This window comes from Tenrec ecaudatus, chromosome 11 (genome assembly GCF_050624435.1).
Source record: "Tenrec ecaudatus isolate mTenEca1 chromosome 11, mTenEca1.hap1, whole genome shotgun sequence".
Taxonomy (NCBI): Eukaryota; Metazoa; Chordata; class Mammalia; order Afrosoricida; family Tenrecidae; genus Tenrec; species Tenrec ecaudatus.
Genome location: NC_134540.1, coordinates 86,450,956 through 86,475,241, shown reverse-complemented (window position 1 = coordinate 86,475,241; position 24,286 = coordinate 86,450,956). Strand labels below are relative to the sequence as shown.

Genomic DNA, 24,286 nt, shown 5'->3' with positions numbered 1-24,286 from the left:
GTCTAGTCTAACTGAGAGCAGGAAGAATTTTGGTTTCTGCATTCTATCATTGTATGGTTGTCGAATCCCTGAGTATGTGTGCACATGTTATTTTTGAAATAAAAGTGAAATGAGTAATGATTGAATTTAAAAATGTCCGTTGGGTCAATCTTTACCTTGATGGCATTGATTTTCTTTTCAAGGTTTGCCTTTCTCTTTTGTAGGAAACTGGGAGAAGAGCGTCACTTTTATTTTATGCTGCTCAGAAATTTAATTTTAATTCATGCATTTTAAAGCATCCTGTTAGGCAATACCATTTGCACTCTCCTGCTAATCCCAAGGCTGAGGGGTCAAACCCGCTCCACGGCACCGAGGAAGAAAGGCTTGGTCATCAGTTTCTGGAAGGACTGTCATAAAAACTGGGTCGCTTGGGATGCAGTAGTATTAAAATTTAGCACCCTATCATTTGATGTGCCTTATGATCCATTTAAATTTGTTCTAGTTTTAAAATATTTTATGCTTTCTTTTCAGTTGAGGTTTTTTAAAATCTATTTTACTTTGTTATTCTTGTTAGTTATTTAAAAATATTTTTTGTTTGAATTCCAGGATAGGGAACTCTATAGAGACAGTAAGTTGATGAATGCTTCCTTGTGGGTATAGCAGGGGAGGTTGTGGGGAGATGGGGCGCTAATAGTGAAGAATACAGGAGTGAAGAAAATGTTCTAAAATTGGTTGTGGTGGTTGGTAGTTGTCTAATTCTTCTTGATGCGATGAACAATTGTGAATTATATGCTAATAAACCCTTTGTTGGGAGTGTGGGGGGCGTGGAGGAAGAAAGGAGAGCCTGAAGCAGAGCATGTCCTGTGGACCAGGGTCCCTGTGCCGAGAACCTCCTAGACTCGGGAAGATAATGCTAAGACCCATGGAGAGCTTCTAAGAACCAAGCAGCAGAAATGAAGAGACCAGGCTCTTCCGCTAGAGCCGGCATCCTGAATTAAAACTTCTAGTCCCTCAGCTGTGAGAGATTACGTTTCTGTGTTAAAGTGAAAAGACAAAATTACAATGAAGAAAACCCTATAGAGCAGATCTACTCTGTAATACGGGGTCACCATAAGCCAGAATCAAGTCAATGGCAATGGACTTTATTATAAAGGAGTATAAAGTTATTATTGTTAAGACTAGGTTTAGTTCTCTAAGATTGTCTAAAAAATAGAGAACCAGTGTGCCCTTACGCTAATCCAAGCGGCCTCTACACTTTGAGGCCTGCATTCTCTTTTGTAAAGTGGAAAAGATAAGTTTACTTTTAGGGCAAGTTGGTGCAATGGGATGATTTCAACTTACCTGTATTTGGGTTCTTCTCCTGAAAATGATTTCCAGTTAAATTTCTCCATACCTAGAAGTTTGGTTTGGCTACCGACCGTGCAGAATAAAACCGAAATAGCATGGGAGCCCTTTTTACCTACGTTTGTCTTTCTTTCTGCTGCTTGGGGTTGAAAAGCATCAGTAGGAACAAACATTGGTTAAATTGTTAAAAAAATAAGATCTATAAAACTCTCTGTTCTAATTTGCTTAATGTACAATGGCCCAGAGTCTTTCATTAACTTATATTGATGTCTTTAAGGAAACTTTAGCCTTTCCTACCCAGAGAGAAGTGACATATTCTATTTTAAAAAATCAGCCAACTCCTCCCATTTTCTCAAACCCTACAATAGAACACTCCCGACTTTCTGTACAAAATCCAAGTGCTGTTTCTACCAGGGGAAGGGAGGTAAGAAAAGAAGGGCTCCCCGGAGATAAAAACCAGGTAATTTTAGGAAACCTCAACTCAACTTCGCTGTGTCTGGTTTATGTAATCCTCGCCTACATCCCTACGCAAGACAGGGTTGAATTTCTGCCCGGCAATCTAGCTGTCTCCTTACAGAAAAATCTTAAGTGCGGGGATAAAGATAGCCCCCACTTCCCTTATCTAAATTATTCTCTCCAGGAAAGAGAAAAACAAACTCAGGGAATTTGAAGTTTGCATGTTGGATGCTATCCCGAATTGAGGCAAATCAGTTCTTTCTTTCTTGGCCTCATTTTCTCTGCAGAAGCCCTGCTGCAGGAAATCCCCTTTCTCCCTGGATTCTCCCTGGGGTTGGCAGTCCCTGCTATGTTCTGCGTACTGCACCTGGCTCTATCCAGTGACCAGCTCTGAAATAAAAAGTAGTTGGCAATACACCAGACAGGTTCTAGACAAGCCGCCGAAGCACAGTGTTAAACGTCAATCACCAACTGCTTGTTTTATTCACACCAGATGCTACTTAAAAAAAGAGAAGTGTCCACAAGTTATTTTTAACAGCAAGAGCAACTGTTTTCTTTTCAAGGCTCAGAGAGCGAGCAGCCTCAGGGAGCAACGGTCTCCTTCTCAGAGGACCTGGCTGGAGCCGGGATTCTCTGCGACCCAGTCGCACGTGACAAATCCAGACCAAAGAGAAGAAGCATGCTTCGGACCGGCATGACACTCGTTTATTTCCTCTGCAAATTGCTCCAAAGAGATTGTTTGTAAAGATCTAGTGTGATTAAAAACAGTAGGCGGGCAGGTCAGACCCCGTGGTGCTCTTTTGGCTACATCCCAAGTGGACCCAATATTGTTTTTTCTTTTCTTTTTTTGGTTGTTGCTGTAGAAACATCTACAGTCAGACTACACCTGCATCATATTGCCAACAAGAGACCGATGGAGCACTAGTGAATGAATGGATGAAGATATAAGAGGCTTGCCCGGGGTCAAGACACCCATCTAAGACTGAAAAACACAGTGACGTAAGGCTTTGACAATTAGAGGAGGCACGTTGGAGGAGGGCCACTGTCGTTAGTCTTGTTGGCATAAGTGAGCGGGGAGCGTTAGCTTTGCACTGGAAAAAATACACTAGTTGTCCGAGAGATGATTATGTGACGGCTCTCTTTGGGGGCAAAGTTGACACACCACGCTGCTAATTCGCTGGGGTTTGGATCAGGATCAGCAAAACCATTCTCATCGGACAAGCGATGTATTTTTTTTTAATAGCAATTAGGATCCTGAGATTGGGAGGGAAGACATTAGCATGTAACTATGCATGGATTCTTTGCTGGCTGGAAATTGCATACGTAAAGCATTGCCACTGTCAAGGCTATCAGTTTGCGAAGGAAGGCCGTGGGGCGGGGAGGGGGTACCCCAGGGTTTGGCCCGGTCTCTACAGGAAGGGAAAAGGGCAGAAAGGGCTTTACTTTTCTTCTGTGGACAGGCGGTAAAGAGCTTCACCCAAGCTTTCTAGTTTCTCCTTGTGCTCGAGGTCCTGGTACAAGCTTCTGGGAATATCTTTCAGGCCGTAGAGTAATCCGAACAGGCAGCCCGCAATTGTTCCAGTGGCTCCACTCTCACCTGAAACACAAACGCAAGGGCCCTTCATGGAGTTCTGCGGTGGCGTGCAGGAAAGCACGCATGGCAGCGAGCTGGAAAATGCACCAGTGCAGAGCCCTGTCCACGCCGCCAGGTCCCTGGTGGCTCACGCAGTTGGGCAAGGCACTATCCTAAAGTGGTGGCTCAAACCCCCGCAGGAAAGATTCAAACTCCCAAACACGCAAACTCATTCCCAGCAATCTTGTAGGACAGGGTAGAACTGTCCCCATGGGTTTCTGAGACTGCAACTCTTTCCAGAAGTAGAAAGCCTCTTTCTCCCTCGGAGCAGCTGGTGGTTTCAAACTGCTGACGTTGTGGTTAGCAGCCCAATGTGTAAGGCCACCAGGGCTCCAGGGAAACCCTGTGGAACAGATCTACTCTGTAACATGTGGAGACCGTCGCTCAAAAACAACAAGTATGGGAAATTTGGGTTTTGAATTGGTACTTCCGTCCTAGTTTTCCAGATGTTTTGGACCATTTCCCCCAGGATGTCTCCATTCAGTATCATTTTAAAAATCACCGTGTTCCCAAACAAATTCATCATCTTTTCCGCCCTCCCGCCAGGCCAATGCTTCTTCTGTTCTCTCCTGCTTTTATTAAGCAGGGAGGAGTGGGTGGGGCCCTGGATCTAAAGTCCCAAGACCAGAATTCAAGTCTTGACTCTCTTTAGAACTGCACAACTTGTACAAGCTGTTTTGTTCTCCTCAGCCCTGTGTTTGCTTGTTTTTTAATTTAGAAAATAGTTCTAGGCTTTAGAGGTTTGCCAGCTCTGAGAAAAAATGGAAACTTCCAACCTCTAAGCTATTTCATCCTTTCTTCTCTGGGGCCTGAACACATGAGGCCACCATTCATTTCTCTCTTCACATAACCTCTATCACCAACTAAGTTACTAAGTTGGGTTTTGTTTTATTTTTTCAACTTTCATAACACAAACACAGGGACCCTCACATTTATCATGCATCTGCTGTGTACTATACATTGTGCTGTATACTCTATGTGGTAGCTACATAATCTGGTGTCAACTTGAAAAGTGGTCCAGCCTGTCAATCAGGTCACATCTTGGGGACCTCATTTGGAAGTGCCACTGAGATAAATAGCTCACTGGAGGTCAGATACACACACTGCTGACCAGAAACATGGAGCTACGCTAGAACCCTGGAGCTGGAGGAGCCATGTGGAGACCCTTGTCAATGCTGAGATGCTTCCGCTGCCACTGGATCCACAGATTTCCTCCCACTGCCCTGTGATCTTCCTGCATTCAGTGTCATTGCATGGGTGCGTGAGTCTGCAGAGGAATTTATGGACTAGTATTGATATGTGTGGTAATATTGGACTTATGGACTTGATCTGAACTGGACTGGGCTGTTTTTTAATGTACAATTGCTTTTTGATATAAAGTTCTCTCTTACACACTTATGAGTGTCTATGACTTTGTTTCTCTAGTCAACCCAGATAAACACATTCTACATGATGTCTGGTGCACTTTTAAGGGTGTGGAAACTGAGGCACAGAGAGGTTATATAACTTGCCAAAGGTCTATGACTGGTGGAAAGCGATCTGTGACTGGGATGAGATTGGGGCCCTGGTGTGGAGAGTGAGCATGATGGACCAGGGCAGGCAGCCCCAGGACAAGGGACGCATGCTGGGAAGACCTGGGTAGAGTGGGGTTGGTCTGGAGAAAATGTCTAAATATTGATAGGCAGAAATAAATCAACCAGATGCAGTGTTGTATGACATCTCAGTCTCATTAGCTTCTGCCTTTCTCAGCCCTCTCCTACCTCCGCTTCCCATCGCCTCAGGTGGCAGGTTCTTGTGTGCCTCCTTGGCTCTCCTTCACCCACGCACTGCCTTCTGGAAAGGACCTAAGGGGGGTGACCACTCGCAATGATAGTGAGTCAGTGTGTGTGGCGAGAGTGCTTCTGCTTCACCCCCTCGCTGTAGTTGGGGAACAAAAGGTCACACAGCACTTTCCAGCCTGACAATATACACGATGGCTCTGACAACATACATGTGATTCTAGAGGAATGTATTTGCTGTCCTGGTGAAGGAGAGGGCTGGTGGAGGTTGGAGGCCACTGTGGAGGATGGGCATCTGCGTTCCACGTGAGCTTTCATTCAGGAATGAACTGTCCATCCCGCTTTCCCGGGCTTCCACACAACTTCTCTGCCACATTTGGGCACAAACCAGTGAAGTTATCTCTTCTGTTATCCTACCTTTCACCTCAAGCTGTCCACACCTCCCTCACATGTTCTGCATGACTTGACTCTTGATCTCCGGCCAAGAGTGCCGTAGCTATCAAGAAGAAGGAGCTGCCAAGATTACATTTGCTTCCAGTGTGTTCAAAAATAGCTCCCGTCCTGAGGATCCTTCACCGCTCCCCACTTCTTCGCTTGTCTCTGTAACTCCCCTACCCTGCTGCTTCCTCAAGCCCTACCTCCATTGCCATTGCCTTCAGTTCTGCTGGTTCCCCTCCGGGCTTGTTCTTAGCCCGCTGAAGTATCTGTCTGAGCTCGGAGTCTCTTTCAGAGGAAAAGGCATCCTTGAGTTTTACTGGGAAATGAATGTCAGCATCTCCAACCACTTAGTGGCTGTATTTCAGATGAGCTCCTGAGAGTCTTTTTGATGCTGAAAGGTAGGGCATGAGAAATCATATTTGGCTCTAATTGTAGAAACTGATATTTATCAGAACTCCACCTCAAGCTGAGAATTAAACGTTTTGCTTACTATTATCTTCTTTAATGCTCACAACAATAGAGGATATATATATATATGTATATATATCCTATATAGGAGCTACCATGATAAAATATGCACAATGAAGTGAGGCAAGTGAATCTGGTCTTATGGATTAATAGCAGTTGCTATTCATTGTGCACTCACTTTTTTTTTAAAAGCACGTGTTAAACTCAGAAGCATTTTATCTTGAGGTCTCACACCAAATCTGTAAGGCTGGAATTCCCTCCTTTCACAAATGAAGAGACAGAGGCTTCGAGGCTGATGTAGCTGGCAGTAACGACAAAGCCCGGATTCAAAGCTGGATCATCCAGACTCCAACGTGACTCTGCACAGTCTCTAAGAATGCAGCGTATCGGGTCGTAGGCAATCTTGGCCATCAGAAAGAGGAGTGTGTGAGAACTGAGAGTCTTGTCTTAAACAAGCAGCCATCTAAGGGAGGCATCAATTAGGTTCACATGGAAAGAATCCACTGGTCCATGTGGTCCAAGGATTGTAAATAACAAAATCCAAGACCAGAGGAGGGACTGGACTGGCGCTTCCGTTCTGAGCATTCAGTTTGTGGAAGGTTATGAACGACAGGGAAAGCCTCCAACCTGTTTGTAGATCCCCCTGTGAATTGAACTCTCTCAGATCATTGACCAGGGAGGGATGTGAACAGTCTGCCCTCAGAAAGAGTGTATTGGAAAATGGATTACTGCAGATCAAATTAGATGAAAATTTAACATGTTTTCCCCTTTGACCCATTTAAAAAAATCGATTCTAGTTTCTATGAACTTCTGCTTTGGATTGAGGTCTTTCTGTGGTTTGTTTTGTTGTCTTTGTTGTTATTTGTATCATTTTCTTTATAGGAAACCCAGGATAGATACCCCGTTGAGACAGTCATTGGAGTAGCAGTTACTTAGGGGAGGTTGGAGGGTAGTGGGGAGTTAATAATAAGGGCACAAGAATGATGAAAATGTTCTAAAATAAGTTGTGATTATGGATGCACAACTCTCTTAACTACATTTAAATCACTGAACAGTCTGTTATAGGAACCATATGCTGATAAAATAGCTGTATTTTTTAAAAAGGTAATGAGAGCCATTTTAGAGAAACGGAATTCTGACTTGGTCAACACTGCTGGTGAAATCTACCTTACTCTTGCATCAGTAGCTAGAAGGAAGAGGAGAGGAGCTCCCTACATCCTGGGACACCAAATGTTACCTGAGCTCAGTACGCCAATCTGAAAGACTCAGACATGGACTGTTGGCCCATCCTTGGTTGGGCAAGAGGCTCTGTGACTTGACCTGATGTCTACATAATCTCTGAGCCTGCACATCCTTCAGCCAGGTAGAGGGGCCAAGGAGCCAGAGGCCTCTCCAAAAGCTGGTCTTGAGAACTAGAAGGAACTCTACAACACACCCTGGGGATATCAGAACCATCTCTCACCACTACCTGCTGCCCTAGAACAGGCTGCAGGGAACTTCTGAGTGAGAAGGCCATGGCCAGCCACTTTGCAGCCCCAAACCATGAAAGAAACACAAACTCACCTCCATGAAACATGGCCCGGTTACAGAGCTCTGTCCAGTTATCTCCTGCTCCTAACAGAGCATCATAGGCAATCATGGGAGCATCGTGGCCTCTTCTACCGCCTCGACCTTCTGAGCTCCATTTCTTGTAAGTCTGATGAGAGAGATGTCAGTCAGAGGCACGTCCCCCAAATAAAACCAGGTGAGTTGTCAGGGAAAGCAAAAGCATCCACACATTAATTCCCATTGGACTGTAAATTCATTCATTCATTCATTCACTATGCATTTATTGAGCATCACCATGTGGTAGGTGTCACTCCAGTGGTGGGGGACATGACAAAGCAGAAGAAGACTCCATTCCCAGGGCTCTTCTATTCCAAGAGCTGAAGTAGACATGAAGCAAATCAAGCCCATGCATGCTGGGCTGAGGTAAATCGAAAGGTCAGAGAAGTGCTCTCTGAAGAGGTGACACTTCAGCAGCGATCTGAATAAAGTGAAGCTATGGGCGTTTTAGACAAAGGGGTCAGCAAGTGCTGTGGCCTTGAGGCAAGCTTGGCAGGGCCAAGGAAGGGCCAAGTGTGAGGGAGGAGGGGGCTGGTAGATGTGGTCAGAACAGCAGGCAGGGCTGGGATCAGGGCAGGTCCCAGAGGCCATCCACAAAGACTTCAGCATTTGTTCGACGTGTGGTGGGAATCCAAGTGTGTGGAAGGTGAGAGCGTCATGCAGGTTTTAAAAAGAGTGGCTGTGGTTGCTGGGTGGAGAAGAGACTGAAGACGGAGGTCAGAGCCAGGGAGAGCGCAGCAGTGGACACTGGCAGTTGTCCCCCCACGTCCACCCTCCTCTATCGTCTCTTGTCACAGACACCAGTGTGCTCAGGGCTGTCATGTCTCCATCACTGCATCGAGGTGAGGTGTGCGTGACGTAAGTGAGGGGGTTGGAGGGACCACCTTGAAAGGGAGAATGTGAACGCCCGTCACCCCTCTAGTCCACTGCTTCATCTTCCCTCCCTTGGGAACCCCCCAGCCTGCCCCCTTGGCACGAGCGTCTTCGTCTTGGTGCTTGCCCTTCCAGCAGTGTCTCGTACAATACTGGCCCTGTGCGATCGACTGCTTTCGCTCTGCACCGCTCTCTCCAGGTCCACCCACGCATGATGTGCCCGGTGTTCTCGGCATTGTGTTTGCAGGACGCGTAGGATTCCATTGTGGGGACGGGAGGGTGGAGGACAAGAGGGAGAAGAGCAAGCAGGGGAGGGGTGGGGCGGACCCGGGTGGGGAGAGGAAGAGCGATTTGACCTGTTGAACGCAGAGGTGATGATCTGAAATGTAAACATCCCCCCCCATCCACCTAATTGACGATAAATAAACCACACACATGCACGCACGCATCCACATAGACATGAGGGCAGGAAGGAGGCGTGGAACTCCCCTCCATCGCTAATGGGAATGTGAAGTGGTGCAGCCTCTGGGGAACTCATTTTGGCAGTTGCTCAAAAAGTGGAACCAAGGCCAGAGGGGCTCTGCGATCCCCATCCCAGGGGCACCCCCCGGAGATTTGAAAACAAGAATTCACGCAGAAAGCCATACCCCAGTGCTCCCTGTCGCGCTGTCCACCACAGCCCAAAGGTGGCATGGACGAGACATTCACTAAGCAAGAGGGGTTACCTTGTCTCTCTCCTCGGCATCATAATTCTCAGGGAAGGAGGCTTGGTTTCCTTTGTCTTCAGCAATTTTCCTCTCTTCCAAGTAAAACTGCCATTTTGCTTCAAAGTAAAACCAGTGCTCCTGGTATTCTACACGGGAAGAAGAGGGTCAGACTGACTCAGGGGGTTAGGCTGGCGATGGGCGTACTGGGGGGATGGATGGGTACAGAGAAGATGCCAGTCAGCCCTAGCCCTTTGCCCCTATTTAGCACTTGCTCCTGAGATTTGAAAATGGCTTATGTTTGCAGTTATTTTCAGAGAGTAAAAAGAAAGGTGGAGATGGGGGCGTGGGGTGCGCTCAAGAACTGGTTGGCCACGTTCTGAAACCAAGCCCGCACTTGCCCGTAGCTGTGCGTGCATGCTTGTGAAAATGCTGAGCCCGTGTCTTTTCACCCATGCCTAGACTGCCTGCGAAGTAGAGAGGGGAAGTTTGTCGTCGTTCCCAGTGAACAATGTTGAAAGGATCAGAATCCCAAGGACAGACGGCGGACAATGGTGCTGAGGCCACTCCAGGAGGAGGGCGTCCACTCAGAAAGGAATCCCAAGTGCTAACCAGATCCACTTTTGGGCAATACGAGATCACAGGCCAAGTCTCTAGAGAACCAACCAGGCAAACAGGTGCTTTTCGGCAGAAGCGCCCCGGGGTTGTTTTCATAGTATGTAAGACCAGCGGCGTACCGCCTCACTGCACATTCGATTATTCACCAATTTAAAAGCCGGGGCAAGCTGGGGCCATGGCCTCCATTTCCCCAAAGAGGCGTGTGAGCTGGGTAGGAAAGGGAGGTGGCTACGGAAGACCTCTGGGAAATGACACACGATCAGGAACCACGGCCCCTGCTTCCCCAACCTAATGCCTTCTAATGCGAAAGCCTGGCAGTGTAGCGGTTACGCCTTGGACTGCGGTCCTCATAGTCGGCAGGTCGAAATCAGCAGCAGCAACTTGGTATCGAGACTTGAGTTTTCTGCTCCCCGTAAACAGCCAGCGTCTTGGAAACGCACAGGGGGTCGTTATGCGCCAGCATTGGCTCGTGAGAGTGAGAATTTACTATTGGAGCTGGATGAATTGTCTTTATTAACAAACGGGCCACCACATTGAGGGGAAGGGCAGGGATGGGGCAGTAAGTGTCTGGGTGACGGAGGCAACCCAGGCCCTCAGAAATGCTGGGCTGACTTAGTTTACAAGGAGAAAGCAAGCAAAGGCTGAAGGGAATGCCTTGGAAGCAAGGGTTTATTCTGTGAAATAAGATGACAAGTGAAAGTCTCAAACACCGGGGCCGGACTACGCGGTGTAGATACCTGCGCACCCTGTAAGGACCAGTACTTGCGGATAATTGGCTGTTTCCAGACTAAGTAAAGCACTGCCACAAGGGGTACAGTCCCGCATGCATGTTTTTCCCCGAATAGTGTGCCTAGCACATCATCTCCGTGATCGGAATTCCGGCTGCAGGCAAGTTTCTGTTGGCAACCCCGACCCCAGTGATATACACGTATCTTAGTATCATTAAAATATCCAGTCAAGATAATGGCTTCAAGGGGATCTATTGGTCCAGTTCAGTTCAAGGCAGAGAGGTCGGCTCAGAAAATTGTGGTGACTTTTCCCTCCCACTCCTAAGGAGTCACTTTGATGGATTTTCTTGAAGGTCCCAGGACAACCCCAAACCTATTGTCATTGAGCCCATGCCAGTTCATGGCACCCCTACAGGGCGGAGGAGAACCGCTCGAAGGTTGCCGAAACTGTACATCTTTCTGTGGTTTTTGTAGGAAGACTTTTAAAGAAAATTGAAAACTGCACGGGAGAGAAACAAACCAGGAAAATTGGGCTTAGGAATTGTTTTCCACCTCTTTTTGTTGCTTTTTTTTTTTAACTCACATTTTGGAGTTAACAAGGGCTTTCCAACAGGAATTTTGTTAGGAAATCTTACCCCATCCACTCTCCAGCCCCGATCTTGCCCTTCAAACTTCTTTCTATTCTGTGGGCCCTGAGGACTCCAACTGTCATTTGGATGTAGTGCAAAGTGAAGTGCACGGATCTCTGGGGCAGGGCTAGGGATGGAAATACCACCTGCAGAAGCGTAGGAACCTCGATGAAGGATGTGTTGAGGAGCCACAGCTTCACATGTTCATATGCCTCTTTAATAAAGGTTTCTGTGGTTTTATACTACTACTTTTTGGCTGATCCTCGTGCTTGGGTAAGGGCTTAAAATAAAAACATAGTCTCTTACCCAATGCAGAACTGGTCAGCTTTGGACATATGGCTTCAAATATTGAAACATTTAACGGATTTGCTAATTGGTTTCACTGCCTAGGGACCTTATCATGCAGACGAATCAGAAGGTCCTAGAGCAATATTTTCTGAGAGTATCCAATGGAACGTTGCTTCCTTTGGATGGATGTAGGTGTTCTGTTAACAAGGTGTATGTGTGTGTGTGTGTGGGGGGGGGGGAAGGAACCCTGGTGCCACAGTGGTTCCGCATTGGCCTGCTAACCTACAGGTCTGCAGTTCAAAACCACCAGTCGCTCCGAGGGAGAAAGACAAAGCTTTCTATTCCCACAAGGAGATAAAGAGTTACAGTCTCTGAAGCCTTAGGGGCAGTTCTACCCTCCGATGGGGCTGCTAGGAGTTGGCATTGACTTGATAGCAGTGAGTTTGGGTTTTGGTGAAAAGGGGTCACAGATGTTTGTAAAACTCCATGTTAAATAGATTTATTTGCAGGAATAAGGAGTGCTGGTGGCACAGAAAGTTAAGCATGCGTTACTAACCAGAAGGTCAGGGCTTCAAACCCACCCGCTGCTCCTGGGGAAAAGGTGAAGTGTCTGCTTTGGTGAAGATTCACAGGCTCCCAAACCCCCCTGGGGCAGCTCTCTTCTGCCCTATCAGGTTCCTATGAGTCTGAATGGACGTGGCAGAATGGGGTTGGCTTTTGGTTTTTATTTATAGGAATATTTCTGAAGCTTTCAATTGGCTTATCTACCTTTTGATTCACCAAGATAAAGGATAAAGGCTCAAAATTATCTGACCAATGAACTCTTCTCTTAATGCCACATCTTCTTTGACTGTTATTATTTAAGGGAAAATTATTTGAGAGTACTAAAAATTCTGAGGAAAAGTTCATGACTATAATAAGGATTTAGTCACTGTGTAGTTTCATCCTCCAATATTCATGGCGTGTCTCTTTCAGATGGCTTCAGTGTGATTCTCTCTTGGCTTTGGGGGATCCCTAACCAGACGGCAGCAGAGGCATGGATCTCAGGGCTGCTGGACAGAACTCAGCAAGTGATCAACTAAGCTCCCCACCCCTCCATGCCCACCCCATGCTGGTAAGGCACTTCTTGAACCATCTGAGACAGAGAAAATACATGATAACAAAGTCAAACAAAAAGCAAGGGTGGTTGATTAGAAGCCCTAGTTCAAGAACAATTCGTTCTTTCAACGTGTCCTTGCTCAATATTTGCCCTCATGAAGTGATCGCTGAAGATTTAGGTGCTACAGAAAAGTGAGGTAAAGAAATCAGACAGTGCATGGCTCTCAGAAGGAATAGTGTCTGGGTCTTCAAGTCTTGTCTTAAAAGAAGCAACTTTCCAAGTGAGCTGTCACCTAAGTACACATGGAAGGGACACACTAGCCTGTGTGATTCAAGGATTGTAAATAACAAAATAATAAAATCCAGCAGGTATTGGGCAGTGGTTCTCAACCTTCCTAATAGCGTGACCCTTTCATAGTTCCTCATGTAGTGGTGACCCCCCAACCATAAGATGATTTTCATCACTACGTCATCACTGTCATTTTGCTACTGCTATAAATCGGCCAGCCCCTGTGAAAGGGTCGTTCGACCCCCAAAGGGGTCACAACCCACAGGTTGAGAACCTCTGGATTAGAGCTTAAAGTCTGAGCACCCGGTTTTCAGAAGGCTTTGGATGAGAGGAGAAACCCACAGTCCACTTGGGGGGGTACCCTGAAGCCCCATCAGGTCATTGATCAGGATGTGAATAGATTTGCCCGCAGAGTGCATCCCAAAGTGGGTTACTGTAGTTCTAATTAGGTTAAAATTTAAGAATCTTCATTTGTTTTTCATTTTGACCTATTTGAAATTGATTCTAGTGTCTATTATCTCTGCTTTCTCTTGAATTGAGGTTTCTCTGTGTTTTTTGTTGGGATTTTTTCGATGATTTTCTTTATATGTAGTCCAGGGTGAGTAATCTATAGAGACAGTAAATAGATTAATAGTTTCTTAGGGTTAGGGCAAGAGAGGTTGAGGGCAATGGAGAGCTAATAATAATGAGTATAAGTATGAAAAAAGTGTTCTAAAACTTATTGGTGATGATTACACAACTCTTTTCAATATAATTAAACCACTTAATTATATTGTATGTGAATTAAATGTCAATAAAACTCTTAAAAAATCAAATGTGCTGTTGCCAACCATGTCCTACAATTAACCACATGATTGGGCCCCGTCGAGGTATGGAATACAGAAAATATTAACTTTTCAGGTTTTCGGTTTTCATCTGAACCTTTTGTGGTATCCAGTGGTATCTAATGGTAATCCAATGGTGTCTGATGCTGTGGCCAGTGGTATCTAATGGTAATCCAATGGTGTCTGATGCTGTGGCCAGGCCAAAAAATGGATGCATATATAGAGCTTTTCCTAAACCAAACCAAACTCCAAAGCCAAATTCACCACCATCAAGTCAATGCTGAGTCATAATCACCCTATAGGACAGGGTAGACCTGCCCCTGGGGGTTTCAGGGGAGACTATTTACAGGAGCCGAGAGCCTCATACTCCGGTGGGGCAGCTGGTGGTTCTAAACCGCTGACCTTGCTGTTGGCAGCCCAGCATGTGACCACTAAACCACCAGGGCAAACCTCCCAAGACTTTAAAAAAATTGAATATAAATCCCAGCATCTTGGAAGGTAACAATAAAGCAATACCTTGGCTTTTCCAGTTTGTAGAAATCTTTAGCCTAAGTTCTTTTTGCATTTTGGAAAAATAAACAGCATTGCTAAAATCTTCCCCTCCCCCCTCCCGCAGGACACATTAGATAACTCACACTGGGCATTTTCCTTAACAATTTAAGAATGCCAAAGGCAGCATGGGGCTGCCTAACTTACTCAGGTGACACATGGCCCTGTTAGAATTGATGGCCCTTCCTGAAGAGTGAAAGAATCTTCCAGAAGAGTTAGCCATGCAGGGAGAAAGTTGTGAATTGCCCTCGTCCTGCACTGACTGTGAATATCAGGGAATGTAGTCCGAAAGGACTAAAAGGGGGTGGGAGGAGGGGCAGGGATATAAAAGTTTCCGAATGAACTTCCTGCTAAAACCATTAGGACCATGATTCCCTGAGAACCTTTGATTGAAAGATTGATTAAGATTTACTTCTGTTCGAAATCAAATTTCAGGTGTCTTGGTGGCCTAGAGGCTTAGGCATTCAACTGCTAACCAAAAGATCAGTGGTTCACACCCACTAGCCGCTCTGCAGAAGGAAGTTGAGGCTGTCTGTTCCCGGACAGTCTAGGAAACCCAAAGGGGCAGTCAGTCTCCTCTGTCCTAGATGGTTGAAATGAGTCTGAATCATCTCACTGGCAGTCGGTTCATTTGTTTATTTATTTGTCAAAAAAAGGATAAAAAACCAGCCAGGATATGGGAGATTTGATCACACAAGTTTGGGACGTTCCTTGGGACAGATGGAAATCCTTGGGAGTAGATATCATTAGTAGACACAAATCCTTATCTTGGCCTTATGGTTTTGAGACATGAAAGTCTGCCGGGCCAGGGCACAGACATAGACCTGGTCCTGGGGCCCATGGGGACGGCTTGTTGGCTTTGATTTCTCTCTCATTCCTGCCTTAAGAGATACGCTGGTTCATTTGTGTGCACCACTTTGGAACATTAAACTTAGGTATCCACTCTAGTTCCTCTTTTCCAGCTACTATCAGAAATAGAAGGTGGTGCTGTCTGATAAGCGTTGGACCGCTAACTACAAGGTTGGCAGTTCAAACCCATCAGGTGCTTTGCGGGAGAAAGTTGAGCCAGTCTGCTTCCAGAAAGATCCACAGCTTTGGACACACTGCAAGGGTGGTTAGAATCAATTCGGTGGCAGTAGATGTTTATCAGAACTAGAAGGAGCCCTGGAGGGAGAGTGGGTGAGGGCATAGGCTGCAAGCTGGGAGGCTGGTGGTTCAAACCCACCAGCCATTCCACGGGAGAAAGATGAGACCACCTGCTCCCGTGAAGATGGCGGCTTCAGCAAGCCTCTGGAGAAGTCCTTCTCTATCCTGTCGGGTTTCTTGGAGCCGCAAATGACTCGATGGCAGTGGGCATCAGAGATGGAGGTGAATCTCTGGAGCTCTCAATGGTTCCAGCACTGCGTTGGCTTTCCTTGAACATCGGGTGCCATCCTCAGCGGGCTGTCTGCTTGCAGGGCATGCCACTCTCTTAGAGCCAAGGCTGCTCATGCTGATCTGGGTGTGTGTGTGTGTGTGTGTGTGTGTGTGTGTGTGTAGGGGGGGTTCTCTTGGTTTCACCAGGGACAAATGTACCGTGAAATATATTTGGGAGGTGGGTTGCGATAGTCAGGGGTTATGCCAACTAGGTACTCCTGGGTAAGGCTGAGGGTGGAGCCTAACCTATCCATTGGGTCACAGCCTAATGGCAACTTCTTGGTGTCATAAACTTTTTTTTTTTTTGGTATAAGACCCAGCAGAGCAGAACTCTCTCTGGCCTCTTGCTTTTTTCACCCACCAGTTTGTCCGCCCATTATCTCTGCTTCATCCGTTTCCATGAGTCAGGAGAACCCAGCTCTGAAACCGGACTGGACTTACTCATTCCTACAACTGGATCAGGCATTTTAAAATATACAAATCTCTCTCTCTATGCAAACCAGCATCGCTAAGTTTTGCTGCTCTAGAGTACCCAACCTAACACACAGGCCACAGGAGTTCAGTCGTTCCAAGTGAGCCTTGCTGGTGAATTGTGAAGGTGCCCGTGCTGTAAGACTGTGATGGAAAGGGAGACCAGGCTCACCTGCCATGTGCCGGATGGTCTTTTTACAGTATTCTTCAGCCAGCGGAACCACCTCCATCATCTCTCTCCCCCACTGCACGAGCGGCTTTCCTTGTATGGCATAGGACACGAAGAGGGCTGTGCACAGGGACCCCAGGAACCCTAGAGCAGCACAGAGCAGGGGCAGGAAGGAAAGAGATGCAACTGTCACCTGGCTCCTGGATAATTTCTTTCTTTTTTTTTTTTTTTAACATTTTATTAGGGGCTCATACAACTCTTATCACAATCCATACATATACATACATCAATTGTATAAAGCACATCCGCACATTCCCTGCCCCAATCATTCTCAAAACATTTGCTCTCCACGTAAGCCCTTTGCATCAGGTCCTCTTTTTTTTTCCCTCCCTCCCCACTCCCCCCTCCCTCATGAGCCCTTGGTAATTTATACCTGGATCATTTCTTACAGAGCACTTTCTGAGCTCTGAGTGTAACACATATTTCTGGCTTGTTGCTTGGATGATACCTGGTCACCACCAGGCACTTTGTGAATCAGAATACCAAGAAGAATTTTAATAAGCTTTCTAAAAATGGTGACGATAATTCAATAAGTCTAAGGAAGTGGGATGATATATTCATGTGAGACTTATACACTTGATGAATCACCTTAGATGCATTAGAATGTAAGGTGGACTGTCATTCCTCAAGGCAGAAAGACGGACCCCTCTAGTCCCCTGGACTCACAGTCTCAGAAACTCACTGACTCGATGGCAGTAACTTTGGTTTGGATGTTGGTCCTTCCTCAAAGCAGCCCTGGTGATGCTGTGGCCAAGTCTCACCGCTGACTGAAAGGTGGGTGGTTTGAACACGCCCAGGAGCCTGGGTGAAGGTGATTGTCTAGCAGGCGGTGCTACTCTGTCCCAGGCAGCAACTGTGGACGTCATCGGCTGGACAGCACACGCCGTCATTTCCCACGCCGTGCTCTCTGGCAAGCTCAACTTCTGCAACCATACTTGATGCTGGCTTGTTTTCATTTTATGTTTGGACTTGCTACTAGTTATCGACACACTTAAAAAATGCTTATCTTCAATTCAAATGATGGGACCTTATTGATTCATTTGTCCTCATTGTCTTTGGTCTGCCAAAAGTTTAAATTGTGTTTACTTACCCCCCAAAAAAAGTAACTTTCTAGAAGAAAAAGTTAAGGAGTGATTCAAACCTGGAAGACTACCCTCATCAACATTCCAGGTGTGTAGGGAGAGGGAAATACTTCCCTCAGCCCACTAGTCCGGAAGGAAGGGAGGAAACACGTGTGGCAGCCCAGCAAACTTTCATTCCTCCAATGCCATCTAAAAATTCTAAGCGTGGTCCATGATCACCTGTCAGTGCGTTATCGCCCCTCGTGTCACCTGTGGGTCAGGTATTTAATGCTTCAGCGACAGGATTTGTGCTGAACTCTTCCCTGGTGCTCACACAATGAGGTGCTCACATGAATGAGCTGGCCGGCTGGGCGTGGCCTGTGTCACCCTTTCTTCTATGACTAGAGGAGCATGCAGAGAAGAAAGGGCCTGCGGACACCAAGAAAGAACTGAATGGAGTGCTTCCACTGGACCAAAGACCCGCGACCTAGAGAAAGAGGCCAAGACACGTGGAAAGCTGCAGGAATGCCAGGCTCGGGGACATTGCAAGGTGACAAGGACCTTCGCTTTCAGCCAACACAGACAGAACGCGTTCACCCAGAGCTACTGCCCCGAAGTTAGACTTTCAGCCTCCTAGCAGAGAGGAAAATATGTGGGTTCCTTAAAGCCACCCGCTTGTAGCATTTCTGTTATAGCCACATTAGCTAGCTAAGACGCCAGGTACTTTACTGACACAACTTTATTTGTTTAAAGTTTCTTTGCGTGTGCCATTTATTTAATTCTCTTCAGAATCCCAGGATTGTATGAGATGGGCATTATAATCATTTCTATGAGTTTTAAAAATGTTTTATTAGGGGTTCATACAACTCTTATCACAATCCATACATACATCGATTGTGTAAAGCACATCTGTACATTCATTGCCCTCATCATTTTCAAAGCATTTGCTCTCCACTTAAGCCCTTTGCATCAGGTCCTCTTTTTTTCCCCCCTCCCTTCCTACTCCCCCTCCCTCATGAGCCCTTGATAATTTATAAATTATTATTTTGTTATACATCTCTATGAATTTAGATGAAGAATTTGAAGCATTGAAAAGATTATGAAATGTTATATGTAATACATACATATACACTATTTTAGACATATATGTAATATATGTCTATATAAAGTGTTAACATTGGAAAATTAAAGATTTTAAGTAACGGTATATTTGGTTTCCATGGAAACATGAAATACACTAAACTCAAAAGCAAACCAGCAAGCCTCATTGTCATTGAGTCCATTCTAACTCATGGCGGCCCCATAGGACAGGATAGAACTTCCCTTTGGGGTTTTGCAGACTAAATATTTCCAGGAGCAGACAGCCTCATCTTTCTCCTGGGGAGAGGCTGGTGGGTTTGAACTGTCGACCTTGCGGTTAGCAGCTCAGTGTGTAGTCCACTGTGGCCCCAGGACTCACTTCAAACATACTTGAGAGACCATATAATTGTAAAGGTAAGAAAATGAGCTTTGAAGTAAGATGGATCTGCATTCACCATCTATCAGATGGAAACCCTTGAGCAAGTGCAAATTTAGTGCATTTTGAGTTTCCGTTTCCTTTATCTGTACAAAGGGGGCTAGCAATACTTGCCTTGCAATAGTTCTTATGAATATTAAATAAGTTAAACACAAACTATTGGTGCTTCTCTATCTGGAGAAGAGTGACAAAAATTGAAGGCACATGGAAACAGGTAGTCCAGGGGACTAATGGACCATGCTAACATCATTGCCCCCGACCCCAAGATGAGCACTGGAGAGGGCCTGGCTACCACTTCCAACTGCCCAGAGAGGGGTCACAGTAGATGGACCTGGGCAAATTGGAAGAAAAGTGTGGCAAAACCCCCCAAACCCTCCAAATCATGGAGAGAGAGAGAGAGAGAGACAGAGACTTACAGTCAGATAGGGGCTGGTAGAACCCCCCAGACTATAGCCCTATAACTCTTCAGAGCTGGAAATGAACTCACCCCATGGATGACGCAGACCAAAGGATAAATAGGTGCTGAGCAGTGTTTCATTCTGCTGTACAAAGCGTCACTGTGAGTCAGAGCTGACTCTGTGGCATCTTGCGACACTACCATTAGCAACACTAGTGAAGTAAAGGGCAGCATTTAACCAGACAAAGTCCAGGGGTTAGGAAAGGAAGAGGAATGGAAACAGGATATAGACCAGAAGTAGGCTAAGGGATGGCACATTGTGAGGATTGCAGTCAAGGAGCTGTGTGTCTGGTTGTTGTGTCTGGTTGTTGAAAGGAAAACTGATCTGCTCTTTAAACCTTCACCAAATTCAAAATGAAAAGTTAGGAGAAAAATAACAGTTTAAGCATAGAAAATGCCCAACACAGGATTAGGCACAGAGTGAACTGGCCGGCACTCAAAATGAGCTCATTACTCATCTCTTCTAGTCAAGTGCCCGGGAAGCTTTTCTATTTTTTAGGGGGTCCATTATTAGAGGATTCAATTACGCATCACTCCTAAAGCCAAGGGATTAGTGTTAATGGACCATACGTGGTCTAATTTTCAGATCGAGGATTCTGCTTATTGTCTGCTCTTGTAATTGCTCTCAGGGAATATTTGAGCTCTGGCATTTTGGACAAATGCATGCTGTAATAAAAATAACACACTTGTTGCAAAGACTCCTTTGAAAACTGAAAAGGGGAGTGGAGTGACAAAGCACTCCAGATACTGAGTGTAACTGAGCCCTTAGAACCATCTGCCAGTTATTATGACAGGTATTTGTAAATTCCCTAACTCTGAAACATGCGAACTAACATTCTTTCAGGAAGAATGGGCAATGTGTGAGCAAACGCTAAATCCAAATTCTTGGATTCATTACACGGTTTTCAAATCTTCAATATTTTAATGTTTGAAGGGTTTAAGCTACATCTTTTTTCATTTACTTTTAGTTGAATCAGCAGATGCCTAGCACAAACTCCTTTCCAACTCGGAGGTTTTGCCAACTGGCTGAATGACGTAGCTTTCCTCTTACACATCAAGTATTTAGCAAATGTATTTGCTGAGTTTACGATGCCAGTTGAGAAGAGTGGTGGTGAAGTCACTTGGTATATTTTGTCGCCTACCCTCAGCAGAGTGGCCTCTCCCCAAACACTGCCCTCATTTTAGCAAATGCCTAAGTGGCGCTTTCTAGGAGGGGACAAGTGGCCCCTCTCCTCTCAATGACTGACACCAATTGGAGTGAGCAATCAGGGATCCCTGACAGAGGGAAGCAGGTCACCAGAGAGCAGCCGGCAGCCCTTGGACTGTGTGTGGAAGGAAGGTGGAGCAGGCCCATCTAACTGGGCATGAGTCAAGGGCTGATGTCAGGCCGAAGCATTTCAAGTCATTTTTTCCTTTTTTTAAAATGATGAGCTGATGGGGTCTCTCCTTCACTGGTGTTCCTAAGTCATGTCCCACAGTGGACCATTTGCTCACTTGCCTTCTCCTCTGGAGGACCCTGCTTCCCTTTCTATGGCAGACCTATAGTGAGTGGGAGAAATAACTAATTGACCCACACTGTGCACGTCCACCATGGTAAATACGGTCTTCACCAGGCTTTGTTTAATAGTTGACTCCTTCTGTCCCCCCATTGATTAGATCCAATAAGCAGGCGTGATCATCATCATCATCATCACTCCTGTGTTCCAGATGAGGGAACGCAGCCACAGGTGTTTTAAGGAGCACAGCTCAGTTCACATAACTAGTAAGAGTGGAACTGGGCGTGAGCCCAGGCAGCCTGGCGCCAAGACTCAGGGCCTAATCATCCAGCCAGAGGGGACAAGGACCCCCAGCCTGGAGCGCAGCACATAGCAGGGAAACAGGGAAGAACTGTGCCATGCAGCTTCATGATTGAAAGTGCAACATCAAATCTACTTCCGGTTACTGCAACCCTAGCTTCATTCAAATAGGGGCTACTTTCCAGTGCCGCCTTCTTTTGCTGGATGTGAAAAAATCCAAAACCAAACTCACTGTCTCGGAGTCTCTCTTGATCCACACTGACCCTACAGGGCAGGTAGAACTGCTCCTATGAGTTTCTGAGACTATAACTGTTGAAGGAAGTAGAAAGCCTCCTCTTTCTCCTGCAGAGCGGCTGGTGGGTTTGAACTGCTGACCTTGCAGTTAGCAACCAAACATGCTCCCACAACACTACCAGGGTTCCTTCAGATGTGAAAGATATCGAAACTAATCCTTTCACACACATTACTTCTCCAACGTCACCATGGTAATCACCACCCAGTGTTTAGGATGGAAATGTAACTCAAGCAAGCTGAACAAAACAAAACAAAAATGCTCCAAGTCTCACAACAAATAAGTGAAATGAACAACTAGATGTGACTGCATGAGATTCCTTGAGTAACAAGAGTGTGGAGAAGAATTACAAAACAGGTATCCGGGAAACAATGGAGATGAGGGTCTGTTGTGTCTAAAAAGACACACTCCTACCACTTAGGTGGCATGGCTTCGACTCGGGAGCCAACGCCAGCGTTACCTGTGGGGTGGTTGTGCGTCATGCGCCCACACTCGATGCTGACTTCAATGAGGGTTTCCAGCCGCTCAGGCTTCCAATAGCGCATGCCGATGCACATTGCCTTGGTGGCAGCCCCAAACCCGGAGCCTGCATTGGAAAGAGAGAGAACATGGCAGTGAGGACTGTGTAGCCCCCCTCAAGGGGAGCGAACAACAGAATTGTAGGGGAATGGATACATTGGATGGTGTAAGACAGGGTAATAATAATAATAATATATGATATATTAAGGGCCCGTGGGGGTGGTAGGGTCAGGGCGGGAAGGGATGAAAGGGAGCTGCTATCAAAGAGCTCAAGAAGGAAGAAAATTTATTGAAAACGATGATGACAGCAATTGTACAATTTTGCTTGATCTAACAGAACTGTGGATTGCAATGATATCTGTAAGAGCTCCTAATAAAATGTTTTTTAAAACAATGAAATTATAGTGAGGTGCCGGCCCCAACCCCAACTACTATGTGGACACATGCCCCTCCCCCCAGAAGAATTTATTTCAAAGGACGGCACTGAATCTGCAGCTCCGGGAGAGGGACATGTCTGATCAGAGTGCACGGGAGCAGATAAAGGGGGACGAGGAGAGAGTGGAGCACATCATGGCCAGGCCATGAGGATGATGTTCCCCATTAGAGTAGCCAGTCCACAGAGAGGACCACATGACTGGCCCCACTATGTGACATGATGCCCCTCACTGACCCATAGCCCTACAGGGGACAACACCGGAGACACAGTGTGGGAATTGTGCCCAATCTGACCCTGCCACACCGAGGCAAAACACTAAGGGGATGCAACAGAACAGCAAGAGAATGGAGCACCGAGGTCCCCAGGGAATACTGAAGGTGAACTTTGGGGCCAGGACATGGTGCCCCAACAGACTGGACTGGAAAACACTCCTAAAGGCCAACACACAATCCCTGAACTAACTACAAGCTTTTCTTTCTTGTTGTGTGTTTTTTGTCATTGGTTTGTTGTTGTTTTGTTGTATATTGTTGCTTGGTTTTGCTCTGTCTTGTTTTTGTGCATGTTAGTATCTCCACAGGTCTGTCTAAATAAGATAGGCTGAATGAACAATCTGGAGAAGAAAACAATGGGACTGAGAGTCCCGGGGGGACATGGGAGAGGGCAAGGTGGGGGGAAAGGTAGTGGTGTTAACAAACCCAGGGACAAGGGAACAACAAGTGATCCAAATTGGTGGTGAGGAGGGTGTAGGAGGCCTGGTAGGGCATGATCAAGGGTAATATAACCAAGAGGAATTACTGAAACCCAAAGGAAGGCTGAGCAAGATGGTGGGACAAGCGGAAAGTAAAAGGAAATAGAGCTAGGAGGCAAAGGACATTTATAGAGGTCTAAATAAAAGCATGTACATATGCAAATATATTTATATATGAGGATGGGGAAATAGATCTATATGCATATATTTATAGGTTTTGTATTAAGGTAGCAGAAGGACATTGGACCTCCACTCAAATACTCCCTCAATGCAAGAATACTTTCTTCTATTACATTGGCATTCTATGATGCTCACCTTCCTGACACAACCACTGAAGACAAAGTGGTGAATAATCAAATGTGGTGAAGAAAGCTGATGGTGCCCGGCTATCAAAAGAGATAGTATCTGGGGTCTTAAAGGCTTGAAGGTAAAGAGCAGCCATCTAGCTGAGAAGCAACAAAACCCACATGGAAGAAGCACACCAGCCCGTGTGATCACGAGGTGTCAAAGGGATCCGGTATCAGGCATCATCAAAACAAAAAATTATATCATAGTGAATGAGGTGGGGAGTGAGGAGTGGAGACCCAAAGCCCATTTGTAGGCCACTGGACATCCCCTTAAAGAAGGGTCTTGGGGAGGAGACGAGCCAGTCAGGGTGCGACGTAGCAACGATGAAACATACAATTTTCCTCTAGTTACTAAATGCTTCCTCCGTCCCCCCACTATCATGATCCCAATTCTACCTTACAAATCTGGCTAGACCAGAGGATGTACACTGGTCCTGATAGGAACTGGAAACATTGGGAATCCAGGGTGGATGATATCTTCAGGACCAGTGGTAAGAGTGGTGATACCAGGAGGGTAGGAGGAGGGTGGGCTGGAAAGGGGGAACCAGTTACAAAGATCTACATGTGACCTCCTCCCTGGGGGATGGACAACAGAGAAATGGGTGAAGGGAGACATCAGAAAGGGCAAGATATGACAAAATAATAATTTATAAATTATCAAGGGCTTATAAGGGAGGGGGTAATGAGGAGGGAGGGG

The 24,286-nt window shown here is 46.1% G+C and overlaps 1 protein-coding gene across 1 annotated transcript in view; it reads right to left on the bottom strand.

Moving 5' to 3' along the window:
- Positions 1–2,807: 2,807 nt before the first annotated feature.
- ADPRHL1 (ADP-ribosylhydrolase like 1) overlaps positions 2,808–24,286 on the bottom strand; it is a 39,299-nt gene continuing 17,820 nt past the window's right edge. Inside the window, exons 3-7 of the mRNA XM_075562587.1 lie at positions 22,000–22,125; positions 16,361–16,501; positions 9,300–9,427; positions 7,660–7,792; positions 2,808–3,376 (exon numbers count right to left, since the gene is read on the bottom strand). Of these exons, the coding sequence (XP_075418702.1) occupies positions 3,219–3,376; positions 7,660–7,792; positions 9,300–9,427; positions 16,361–16,501; positions 22,000–22,125 (686 nt within the window). The 3' untranslated portion in view covers positions 2,808–3,218. The remainder of the gene's footprint in view (positions 3,377–7,659; positions 7,793–9,299; positions 9,428–16,360; positions 16,502–21,999; positions 22,126–24,286) is intronic.